This window comes from Lontra canadensis, unplaced genomic scaffold (genome assembly GCF_010015895.1).
Source record: "Lontra canadensis isolate GAN:19392208 unplaced genomic scaffold, GSC_riverotter_1.0 scaffold77, whole genome shotgun sequence".
Lineage (NCBI taxonomy): Eukaryota > Metazoa > Chordata > Mammalia > Carnivora > Mustelidae > Lontra > Lontra canadensis.
Window position 1 is genome coordinate 9298998 of NW_022631071.1, and position 12932 is coordinate 9311929.

The 12932-nt window shown below is 33.5% G+C and overlaps 1 protein-coding gene across 1 annotated transcript in view; it reads right to left on the reverse strand.

Annotated features, from left to right (window-relative positions):
• Nucleotides 1-7988: 7988 nt before the first annotated feature.
• Nucleotides 7989-12932, reverse strand: part of DACH2 (dachshund family transcription factor 2) — an 842698-nt gene continuing 837754 nt past the window's right edge. The window contains exon 12 of the mRNA XM_032881812.1: nucleotides 7989-8066. Coding sequence (XP_032737703.1) covers nucleotides 8059-8066 — 8 coding nt within the window. The 3' untranslated portion in view covers nucleotides 7989-8058. The remainder of the gene's footprint in view (nucleotides 8067-12932) is intronic.

Below are 12932 nucleotides of genomic sequence, written 5' to 3' on the forward strand. Positions count from 1 at the left end.
AACACACTACTGCATTTTTTTCCTTAAAAGACAAAAAGCCAAGCTGAGGTGAGCATAGAAGAGCATAATATATGGTCAGGTTACTTTACCCATTAGGATTTAGCTCATATTCTTAAACTGATCAATCAAATGCAAGGACAAAGTTTACATCATTGCATTTAAACTGTATACATGTTCCTATTTTAATGTAATATGGACTGCATAGATGCTTCATTAAACAAAGCTTTGCTGATAAACACAATTTAAATAATTCCATGTTGAATAGTTTCAGAGATAAACTGGAATCACAAGCATCTTCATTTATGTAAAGCCAACGAGGACCTTTCAGGCCGAATAAGACTGTTGTGCCATTGCTAAACAGTAATAGTTACCTCCTTCAAAAAAAAGAAAACAAGTTAGTTCTTCGAGGAATAATTCGGATATGTGCTTAAAAATATTGAACTTCTGGGGCACCTGGGTGGCTCAGTGGGTTAAAGCCTCTGCCTTCAGCTCGGGTCGTGATCCCAGGGTCCTGGGATCGAGCCCCACATCGGGCTCTCTGCTCAGCGGGAAGCCTGCTTCCCCCACCCTCTCTGTCTGCCTCTCTGCTTACTTGTGATCTCTCTCTGTCAAATAAATAAATAAAATCTTAAAAAAAATTGAACTTCTGTTTTCAAGAACCTAAATGATCTGATGTAACGGGCTTGATTTAGTATTGGTAAAATTTTAAATTTCTTAACATTTCTATAGTTATTGTGTCAGTTTTCAAATATCTTTCCAGCTTTTTGCTACAGCATATGTTCTTCCCACAGCACTGAAGACCTTGAAGAATGATAAGACTCATTTCATAAAATGTGATGTCTACAGTTATCCATATTACTTTTGCTTTTTGTACATAATAATATGTTCAAGATCCCTATGACTTACCACAACAAGAAGAAAAGAATGTCTGGTTATCATCTAAGGCAATGATAGCTTTGTGCATTTAGAACCGCCCCCCGCCGGATTAACCCTGAGACTGTGTATACTGTGTGAAGGCATACTAGTTTTGAGTATCAATTTAACCATGTGTTTGGTCAAACTTAAATGCTGGAAATCTCTTTAAATGTTGGCAATGAAAGGAATCCATACCATCCACATTTGATTGTGTGGATAAGAATTATATTTGGAAAAAATTTCAAAAAGAAATCCTACCTCTTTTTGTCTAACCTTGCTCTTTTCCATAGCCATGGCTTATGACCTGAGTCTCTATCCAGCTACCTCATAAAAATTTGCCTTTGGTCACAAAAGAAGAACCAGGAAAGAAAGTGTGGATATACAAATCCAGCACCTATGCTTAAGAAACTAAGTCTGTGTTTGTGAGTCAAATGTATCAACTTTACACATAAAGGAGAGTACATTATCATTGCTGGATTGATATGCCTAGTTTAAAATATTAATTCAGTCTGGTCAAAATTTAGCATTGTCAAGAGGAAAATATAACTTTTTTAAGCCTTGTGTATACAATCTTTGATATATTTATTCTTTCTCAGTAGAGGTATTATGCTTAGTCATTGGAATGTTCTTGATAATAGTTTAGAATGAAAAATAAATATATGGTAAAGTAATAGAAGAACAAAAGTCTGTGTTTTCAGATGACCTAGAGGGTCAAATTTCATTAGAGGGCAACCAGTTATTTTGCCAAAGAGCCTGTGGATTGACTTGAAGTTTACCTAGGACCAGAAGAAAAAAATGTTTGAATTTTGGGGGAATGTTTAGAAGTTTGTCATCCCAGCAAATTGCTCTGATTCCTTTGTGACATCTAAGAATAGTCATTCTGATAAAATTCACCAGATAGTTGCTCACTTTTCCAGTCTATCTCATCTTCTGTATACACATCCAAAATGTCAATGGAAAACTCTTCAGCATCAAATGGAAAACAAGATTGAATTTTATACAATGTAGTTAACGATTAAACCATGCAATATAAATTGTGAACATTACAAACTTGAAAGCAATAGCAAAACAAAATAATATCTTCTAAAAAAGGTCCACAAGCACAATAAGAAATGAAAAATACAGTCACCATTTGCCCTTTAGAAAAGTTGTTTCTGAAAAATCTCCCTTCTTTATTATGTTTAATTACTGCCTTTAAAATAAAAAGACAAACATATCTGCCCACACCCTTAATTAAATGTACCGGGTTACAAGACCTATCAGAAGGTGTTTCCATAGCAGCTCAAAAATCCAAAGAAAAACTAGGCTAACAAGAAGAAGACAGTATTAATATGAATCAATTTTTTCTACCCAGAATACAGTAAATTAAGATTTTATAGTAGTAAACATTTTTTCTCCTAATTTAGAGGATAGTAGCAAAATAGACTCTTGTGCAGCATGCTCTATAATGTTGACATGGATTCTGTTACTGTTTTACATATACCAGTACTGAGTGATCATAAGGAATGAGCCAATATTGACCTGCTAATTGACACTGATTCTTGGAGCAATCTCAATGTTTGCCACATTTCAATTTCAAAATGCATTTCAGCTGTAATATGAGTGATTTATCATTTAGTAGTAGCTGTCAAAGTAAACTCCTAGATAAAACAAAAACATCTGGAACCATAAATGGAGGAGAGCTGTAGCTGAATTTCAATCCAAACCTAGCATGCTCACTTCATTTGGAACAGAAAACAGCTAATTAGTAATTAAATGTTTCATGTTTTTAAGAGTCGTTGTACTTGTGTTCCAAAAGAGATGATCTAATATGCATTCTAGATATAAATAAGATTAAATATCAGGAAAAGCAACCAACAAAACCTCTCTAGAAGAATTTTAGGGAGTTTGGGAATTTATAAGGAGCAATAAATACTGACATTTGGGAAGAGCTGACATAGTTTATGGCTTTAAGATTTGCCAGATAAATAAAAGGGTGACTCGATATACACAGATGTTGTCCATTTAAAAAATAAAACAGAGGCCCATATAGTCTTCTCTTAACACAGCACTGCCTGATATAGGAATACACCATGGCACAGGAGTATGGTGTGGTCCCCTTCATACAAAAGATGAGCGTCTGCTGGTCAGTTGGGTTATCTTTAAAGAACCACACCTGGTTGTTTGGAACTCAAGAAAGTGTGAGAATTGCCTTCTGTGGTATACATCTGAAGCTTATGAAAGGAAAAAGCTTAAATCGGGTGTCACAAAAAAGGCAGATATGTGGGAAAAGACCAGAAGAAAACATATGCGGAATTCTTATAGTTTAATCAAAATCAATTAAACATATCTGCTTGTAAAATGATGCTAGTTTTCTTTTAAGTGACTTAGTTAATTTGAATATGCTAATGTTAATTGGAATAATCTCTGCTATAGTTTAATACATGCTGTTTGACTATCAAATGATGAGACATTTCTGGATGCTATATTTTTAGTCACACCGCTCTGTTATTCAGTTCAGATATTTGATATTAGTATAATTTTTTAAAATTGCATTTGTCTCAACCCATGATTTATTTCTTCTTTATCCATGATTTATTTCTAAGTTGGCATTATTCACTGAATTAGGTTAAAACAGCACACCTACTCTATACTAGTAGACCTTCTACAGTCTATCAAGAGCACAGGAAGCCAATTCCTGTACCTTAGAAGAAATTCCTTCAGAGCATGAAATGACTGGAATGTCACAATGATATGAATTAATGTAACATTTTAAAATGTATAGAGTATGTAACCATTCCAACAGAAATTTAATGCACTGTCACAGGGAACTGATTATTGGAGAATGGATTAAAAATTCTGTTGGCCTTTTAAATAAGGTGAGCGACGGTTTTGCAATTAATTCTAGGGCAGATATAAAAATAACATTAGCTTTTGCTTGGTGTAGGAAGGGCATATTAGGATGAGCCATTAAAAAATTTTTATCACTAGAGTGCCACTTAACACATTGGAATACTGCTCTATTAGATTCTCAAGAGGCATGAAAATAATGATGACAGGTATTTGCCACCAGCCTTTGGCGAGGCCTCCATTAAGTAAACAGTTGAAGATATTTGAGGCCATTTCCTGGATAATTCAAGCCAAATGACCCATTTGGTTCTAATTACTGGAACATTTTAGGCATCTGGTCATGTTTAGATCAGAGGGTGAACAATGGAAAATAATCATGATGTGACTGATCCATCATATCTGACTTTCCTTCTTATGTCTATAGATTTTTCAGTCTATTTAGTTGTTGATAGTTTAATAAAGAGGAAGAAGAATTGGAGATGGGAGGAGAGCAAAAAGCAATAAAAGGGGTTTATTTATAGTAGCTTGGGTATGTGTTTTTATCATTCACTTCTCTATAAATAAGGAATATGCTAGTAGAAAGCGATTAAATGACTTGCTTTACCATCAACAGATCAAAGGGAGAACTAGGTATGGTAAAATCTGCAAACTGGATCTGTCATTATTCCCTTAGAGAACACTACAGGCATGTTTTTGTTTATTTGTTTGTTTTTATTCTTGTTTTTGTTTTTTAAGAAAAGTGAGCTCTAAATGAGTGGTAACAAATACTGGTCATTTGCACAAATACGTTACTTCCTCACATATTCCCTGTTAAATCCGAGGTCAGCCAAATATAGAGCTATTTCACAGTAATCACAACTTAAAGTAGGTGTGCCTACATTTAAGTTTCTGTCACACCATTTAGAAATAACATTTTCTCTCTCAAAAATTCTTGTACCTACTTACCCCATTAGGATGCTGTGTGATTAATGTGATAACATTTATGAAACACTATGAACTCCATGGAAGAAAGTGGTTATAGAAGTGTGAAGTATCATGTTCAATCATTATGATTATCCCCTAAAAACTGGTGAAGCCTATTCTCTAGCACATTTTCCCTGTACGTGCAAGGTCCTATTCATCAGTAATGAACAAAGAGTAATTGAAGTTTCCATATTTTAAGAATTTGATTATTAATTCTAAAGAATTACAGCATTAAATAAGCAAGTAAACTGCTACAACACTCTATTCGTGCCTATGATCAGTTGGAGTTCCGGCATCAGTGTTCAGGCTGCACAGAAAAAATAATAAGACCTGGTCAAAATTTCATTATGACAAAGAAAACCCAAAATCTACTCAATGAACTTCACTGGTAACCACAAAATGGGTTTATAGTATTTTGCTTTGCTACATATGTTCAAGATTTGAATGAATCTCTGTGCAATAAATGTATTATTTTATTCAGCTTATCCCTGAAAAATATATTCATTGATGTGAGTTTCATTCTATTAAAAATGAAATTATACAAAGGTGAGCAGAACTGCAGGTTTATAGTAGTTTAAAGTTAAATCTTATTCTCTCAGGGTGATATTGACCATATAAAAATAGTGTAAATGATATTTCCTAACTCTAAAATATGCTTATGAGCCCCTTGTGCATGTTCTACAGTTTTACAACCTGCAGCAAAATGCATGACTAGCTTAAAAGCAAGGTGTTAAGAAAGGTTTTCCCCCCTTCATCATCTAAAATATGAGTGAAGATCCACACTATTTTCCCTGAGTCAAAAACTTTGTTAATGATTGCAATTTCCCCCTCAGGATGAGATTCCTTTCTCTGACAGAATGGATATTTAAAAGTAACTTCTCACTGTGTATTTGTTTGTTTGTTTGTTTGTTTATTTATTTATTTATTTATTTTGAGTAGTTGACACACAGTGTTACATTAGCTTCAGGTGTACAACATAGTGACTCAACATCTCTATATGTTATTTTATGCTTACCACAAGTGTAGCTACCATCTATCACCATACAAGCTATTACAATATCATTGACTGTATTCTCCATGCTGTGCCTTTTATTCCTGTGACTCTTTCATTCCGTAACTGGAAGCCTGTGTTTTTTTTTTAATTGCAAAGAAATAATTCTATTATGTTTTTGAAGGTTTAATTTATGTTTAGAAAGTTATTTTTCCTCCTCGGAGCTCGTGTTTTCTTTCAAGTGTTTCCTCACCACTTACTCACTTATATAAACAATGGGATTAGGGAGTGCACTCGATATGATGAGCACTGGGTGTAGTATGTAAGTGACGATTCACTGAATTCTACTCTTGAAACCAACATTGCACTGTATGTTAATTAACTAGAATTTAAATAAAAATTTGAAGAAAAAAAAGAGTGCACTTGTTTCGATAAGCACCAGGCACTGTATGTAACTGTTGAATCATTAAATTGTACACCTGAAACTAATATTAAACCAATGTTAATACCTGGAATTTAAATAAAAACTTTAAAAAAGGCAATGAGATTTCCTTAAGAACTGATCAGCTTCATCATAGTCATACTTTGGGCCATCAAACCTTTCTTTTAGGGTAGCTATCTCATTCATGAACTAATGGCAATATTTTATAAATGATTTCTCCTGCTAAGTAGTAAATTTGATGTTTTCTTTAAGTCCTTTAACTAGTGATGTGTTTCTAATCTTCAAGGGCACTATATTATTTGGCATTAAATGAGATCATATCTGAAAGACCATGTTTTCCTAACTTGAATAAGAGAGAGGTAAAACAATGGGCTGGTTAATGCTCTAATTCAGTCATAGGTTCAATCCAAATTAAATATTCAGTCAATTTTATGAGCTCTACTTCATTATGGAAACATGTTCAGAATATAGTATCCTCAAATCAATTAAGTGATAACAGTCTGGGGTCCAGTTAGGTATTAGTACAGTAGTATAAATGGAGCTACTAATTTGAAAATAGGAAAAGTAGAATAATGCAAGAAAGGGGCAGATAATGAAGTAGCAAAGCATTTGATTACTCTTCATCTAGGGAAAACATTGTTTTAGAGTCATTTTTTAATGGGTCTGATGTTGATTTTATAATGTGGCACTTTAAAAAAAATAGAAGTTTCTTGAAAATAATAATTACTTGACTTTTTTAGCCCCCCAAATTTCTGATTTATATTTTAATCAAAACAAAAATCAGTACAGGTTGTCTTTTCTTTGCAAATGGTATCACAATGGAACATCAACCTCCCTTGCTCACTTTTTAAAAATTTTTTTAAATTTATTTTCAGTGTAACAGTATTCATTGTTTTTGCACCACACCCAGTGCTCCATGCAACCCGTGCCCTCTCCAATACCCACCACCTGGTTCCCCCAACCTCCCATCCCCCACCCCTTCAAAACCCTCAGATCTTGCTCACTTTTAACTCACTTTTTTTGGTGAACTAATTCTTTTTTTTTATTTATTTTCAGCGTAGCAGTATTCATTGTTTTTGCACCACACCCAGTGCTCTACGCAATCCGTGCCCTCTCTAATACCCACCACCTGGTTCCCCCAACCTCCCACCCCCCGCCCCTTCAAAGCCCTCAGATTGTTTTTCAGAGTCCATAGTCTCTCATGGTTCACCTCCCCTTCCAATTTCCTTCAACTCCCTTCTCCTCTCCATCTCCCCTTGTTCTCCATGCTATTTGTTAAATAAGTCAAGCAGAGAGAGTCAATTATCATATGGTTTCACTTATTTGTAGAGCATAACAAATAGCATGGAGAACTAACTCTTTAATATAGCCTTTCCCCCTTTATTTATTCTCTGGTCTTCGAAAGACCCACTCTAAAAAAGTGGCAAGGATACCCTTCTATTCCCATATGATGGTAAATTATAAAAAATATATTTTCCATGACTGTCTACTGAAAATATATGTTTTAAAGGAAGTTTTATACATCAATTATATGCCAAATATTTCATTCTTACTAAAATCTACACATGTGAACATAAATGCTAACTTCATACGTATTGTATTGGGCATAGTCATAATGAAATCTTATATCTGTCATACTTATCAGAAAGTATGGATCTAATGTATTGAAGGGGATGATTAGGCAAATATTATAATTACTATTTTACTAAAACTCAGGAAGGGATAGGTTGAATTACTTCTCAAGCTTAGTAAATGAATTAGCCAATTAGTGACTGAAAAATTCTGACTACTAGACCAATGCCCCTCCTACATTGTGTCTCCCACAGACCAGATATAAAATGTCAATAAAAGTACATGTGACCAGTACACAGACCTGCAATTTTTGAGCCACACTAAGAGCTCTAGATGTACTTGAATTCTACTTTCCTGCAGAGAAAAGAAAGGAAAAGAAAGAAGTATAAATAAAAACTAGTATTTGTGGAACACTGACTATGTTAGGAGCCATACTAAGCCACTCTAAGCACTTGTATCACATTTGGAATGTCATATTCTTACAATACTTCTTATAGATAATGCCATGTTGAAAAGTGGTAAGTTATTTATGCCATTTCTTTAAAAGTCTAAAGTTGTATCACCCACTTTCCATAAGTGTATAATCTAAAAAATATTTTGTGAAGGTTAAATTTATTTGCACTTTATTTAAGAAGCATACTGTAAACATTTTAATGTAATATTTAAAAGTACATTTAGTATATTTAAAGTTACTTTTTATAACTTTTAACTATTCCTTTTGTATATTAAACTAATAGAAAAACACTATAATCCTGATGTGTGATCAAAATATGGAAGAAAATGAAAATGAAAATAATGGGAAAACATTAAATGTTTACTTGAACAACATTAAAAATGACCACATCCAACATTTCCCATAGAGGATTAAAATGCAGTTACCAGGAGATTGTAAAATTTGAGTTGCAGGTTATGCCTCACCCATTTTAAATGGCTACTCACCAATGCTGAGATCAATGTGATATTCATCTGTATTTTTTTTTGAAGAAAGTACAATCACTTAAACATTTATGGGACAGTAGGGAAATAGTGAAGAAATGTTTATAAAAATACTGCTTTCTTTAAAGTTAAAAGAGAAATCATTGAAAATGTCTAAATAACCATTTGCATTATTGAGGTAAAGTAGATTGCAGCTTGAGTAAACAGATTATTACTAATGTTAATTTCTAAACATTAAACAAGTAAATTATAAACTATGGGGGGTCAACATATTAGGGGACTTCAAGGAGGTCTGGATAAAATCTGAAGAATGTTTTTCTTTAAATTCACTTTAATTTCCAAAATTGATTGTTATATGGTATTATAAATGAGGAAGAAGTTCCCTATAGCAAACAAGTAAGACTTTATGCTAAAGGCCCATGGTAAAGAATCTTGACCTAAGTTACAATACTGAGGATCTGTTAAGGTCTAGTTCTGATAGATGATGTGAGTTTTGCCACAAATAGAAAAGTTTCTTTCTATTTTTATTTCATTTCTCTACACAGTTTTAAATAAAAAAGAGAGATGTATGTTATTTGTGTAGTTTTTATAAGTACTACCCCAATCTCTGCAAAGTTTCAAGGCAGAAGTAATTATTTAATTAGAGTTGTTTTTAGGCTCTTTTGGTTAATTAACTACAAGGTGGAGAAGGTTTCTTCCACCTAGGTCCTGCTGGATCCTATTTTTCATAGGATAATATTATAGTCTAGTTAAATATCCTAGCTAGATGACTAGTGATTTTAACAGTATAGTTTGAAAGTGAAAATATCAACACAAATTGACAATGAGGATAATGTGTAAGGGAGTTAAGATTCCTATTTTTTAGAACCCACTATCGACAGCAAGCCAATTAACTTCTCTTAGGCTATTTCCCTACTTATAAAGTGGAGGTTAATCATATCGTTCTTAATTATCATACAGGAGCAATCCTGGTAGAGGATGTGTGTTAAGAATGGCACAAAAACAAAATCCTCTTTCTGACGGAATTGTTACAAATGAGAGAACTAACAATAAACCTGGGCTTGCCACATTTTGCACAATGGAATAGGAAAACTTAGCCAAATGTAAAACAAAAACAAAAACAAAAACAAAAACAAACAAACAAAACAAAACAAAACAAAAATCCCAAAGCCTTCAAAGGGAAGGGAGACTAGAGGGAAATGGAAGGAGAGACATGTTAAACAGATTTATTATTTGAGTTCCTGGATGCAGCCATGCCTGAATCTATTCCTGGAAATTTCAGTTAAGTCACCCAATAAGTTACTTTTTTAAAATTAAGCCCTCCCTCACCCTATCTCCTCAAAAGAAAAGAATGGCACAAAGTTCACCAGGCTATACAAATACTAGACCTTGCCTTTCTTTTTTTCACTCTTCCAGTTTTAGGATTATCCAATAAGCATGTTGGCATAGAACTACAACATATTTATGTGGCTGCAACATCATTTTACCTTTTTTCTTTTATTCTACTTATTTAAAAGAAGTGGTATGACAACAGTAACATATTATTACAGTTTTCTATGAAAATGCTGTGTGTTGTACACTAAAACACAAATGTGAAACTGAGGAACTTTTAATCAGAGAAAGGCTTTCCTTTCACATTTTCCTCAAGCTTATCTGTGTTTGAGGAGGGAAAGAGTGAATTTTAAGCTTCAAAATGTGTTGTACACATACAGAGGATGGACATAATGTAACTGGCTAAACACTGATAAAGTTGAGTTAAACAACTCTTCCTGGATAAGAGTCAGAAAGATATTTTGATTGATGAATTAATCTATAGACTTAAAAAATGCTGAGTAGCAGAGAAACCTATTTTGGCTTGCAAATCTCACTATCTTGCTATCACTAAGCTACAATTTCATCTATTGTGTAAGTGAGCTATATAACTGGAGTTGTATGTCTTAGATCTGTAGATGGGACTTTATGTTATCTTCATTAATGTGGCAGCCTTTCAGTCATTGCAAATATTCTGTTAACAATGTAGTGGTAGGTGGTTCAAACCACCTCTTGACAACCAAGCCCCAAATTACCAAGTAATGTAACCCCTTTACATCCTCCGTAGAAAGAACTAAAAGCTTAATATGCACTATAACCTGGCAGTTATTTCACAGAAAAAGGTATGATATAGTCTGTGAGGTACTATCAATCAAGATAAAAATCCTGTGAAGGATGAAGAAAATGAGAGAGAAATACTTCCTGGGGGAGAAAATAAAAAGATTCAGGCCATCTAATGAATCTTACAGGAAAAAAAAATACTGTTGCCTTAAAGAAAGATGTTAAAATCTTCTCTGTGGGGTGTGTGCTACAGTCTTTTTTGACTCTATGATGACAGTTGCAGCAATGTTTCTCTGAGTAGTAAAAGGCTCCTACTCTCAAAAGAAGCATTTAAGAGGGAAGAAGACCTACTTCCCACAATCTCTCTAATATCTGTCACACTATACACTTTAGAAAAGAACACTTCCACTTTTCAATGGGAATATTAATCTGTCTATGTATACCTTACAACATAGTATAAGACATAAAAGGGGAGAGCAATTGATGATTCATGAATATAGGGCAGGAAGTAGTCTGTGGAGCCCCAAGAGAAATATGTAGAGCACAATGTGGTGGGACTTAGAAAACCCTATAGAGAAATTCTACCTGCTCTCCTTTTAGTTTTTCTTTTCAAATCACATACATGGGAAGTAATCATATATGATTTAATTTTTCCAGTCTCCTTACTTGCTCCTACCATCCCTTTCATTGCTATTCTAGCAGATTCTGCAATGACAATTTTAGCTCAAGGGTAATTGTTTCCAATAAATACTAGCATGCCATCTGAAGCTCATTAGAGGAATGTTATTCTAGGTAACCAAGTGAGCTATAAAGATAGAATATAAGGAAGTTTCAAAGGTTGAGGAAGGCTAGATGTTGCTCAAATTCATTTTCAGAGAGTAGATGAGAATACACATATTCATATATACTTCATACTCTAAATGTATATTAAAATTTCTATATGTTAAGCACATATTAAAATTACATTTTAAGATGTAATAAGTGTGTTTTTAGCATAGAAGTGTTAAAATTGTGTCTGTTGCTTTTAGAATCAAATGACACTTTAGTCACCTTGCTTTTAATTTTTCAGTGGCATATTTACAAAGTGCTGCATGGATGAGATCATGCTTTTCATACTTTAGAAAGGTTAGTCTATATTCTATGAATAAGATTTTACATTTTTCTGAACTGAATTTTTCTTTTCCCCCTCAGCAGGGGAAAATTTTTAGTAGGTTTATCTTTTGCATCAAATTTTGGTTTACTTTTAACATGTAGGTTAGATTTAATATCTATTTCCAGTGTGTTAGTAGCAAAAGGAAGGAAAATAATTTAAGATTCCACCATATTTATGGAAAAATATATTCTAGTGTTAAATCATTCTGTGTCATGGTCAAACACGTAGGCAAAAAAAGCAAATGTAAAAATCATTCACATAGATTGACATTCCTCTTACAAGAACAGTTCCTAATTTGTCTGTTTTTTAAATTTTGTTTTGTTTTGTTTTCCCCAAACAAATAGAATGGCAGGAAAGGGAGCAATGTGTCACTGTGCCCTTGCAATTTATGATGCTATCTCCCTTGAACTTTTCTTATTATTTTATTTTATTACTAGAAAGTCAGAAGGCTGTTGTGTGTTTTCTAAAACTTAAGAGCTTCATGTCCTGGGCTTGTTTTATCTGTTATTATTAAGATGATGATGTCAGTTCTCAAAATTTTAAGAACATGCACTGTCAACTGTACCAGTAGCCCCTAACAATGAAATATAGTTATATAAGAGTTAACTAAGGTATAAACATGCAAAAGGAGAAGTCTCCCTGTGATCATAAAATTATGTTATTTTCTGTTCAGCAGTTCATGTTACTGCTGTTTATGCTAATTAATTAAAGGAGCTGTTGCTATAATGTGCAAATAGGGAATCTGAGAAACTGAGAGGGCTTTTAGGTCTTCAAGTGAAGTTAAGTCAGTCTGGGTGCGGGCAATCAAATGTAATGAAATCACTTGTCAGTGCTAAGCTTGCAAAAACTGTGAAGTTTGAGTAGGGAGTAAAAGGATTATAATTAGATTTCCAATAGGATAATAACTAAATGGCAGAACACAGTAAAGAGAAAATACTACTTTGTTAGATAATGGTACTGCTGTTCAGTTTTAGTTTTTATCAGTGCACTTGTAGTTGTGCTAATTTAATTTGCTTTTATCAGCAGAAATGCACTACACA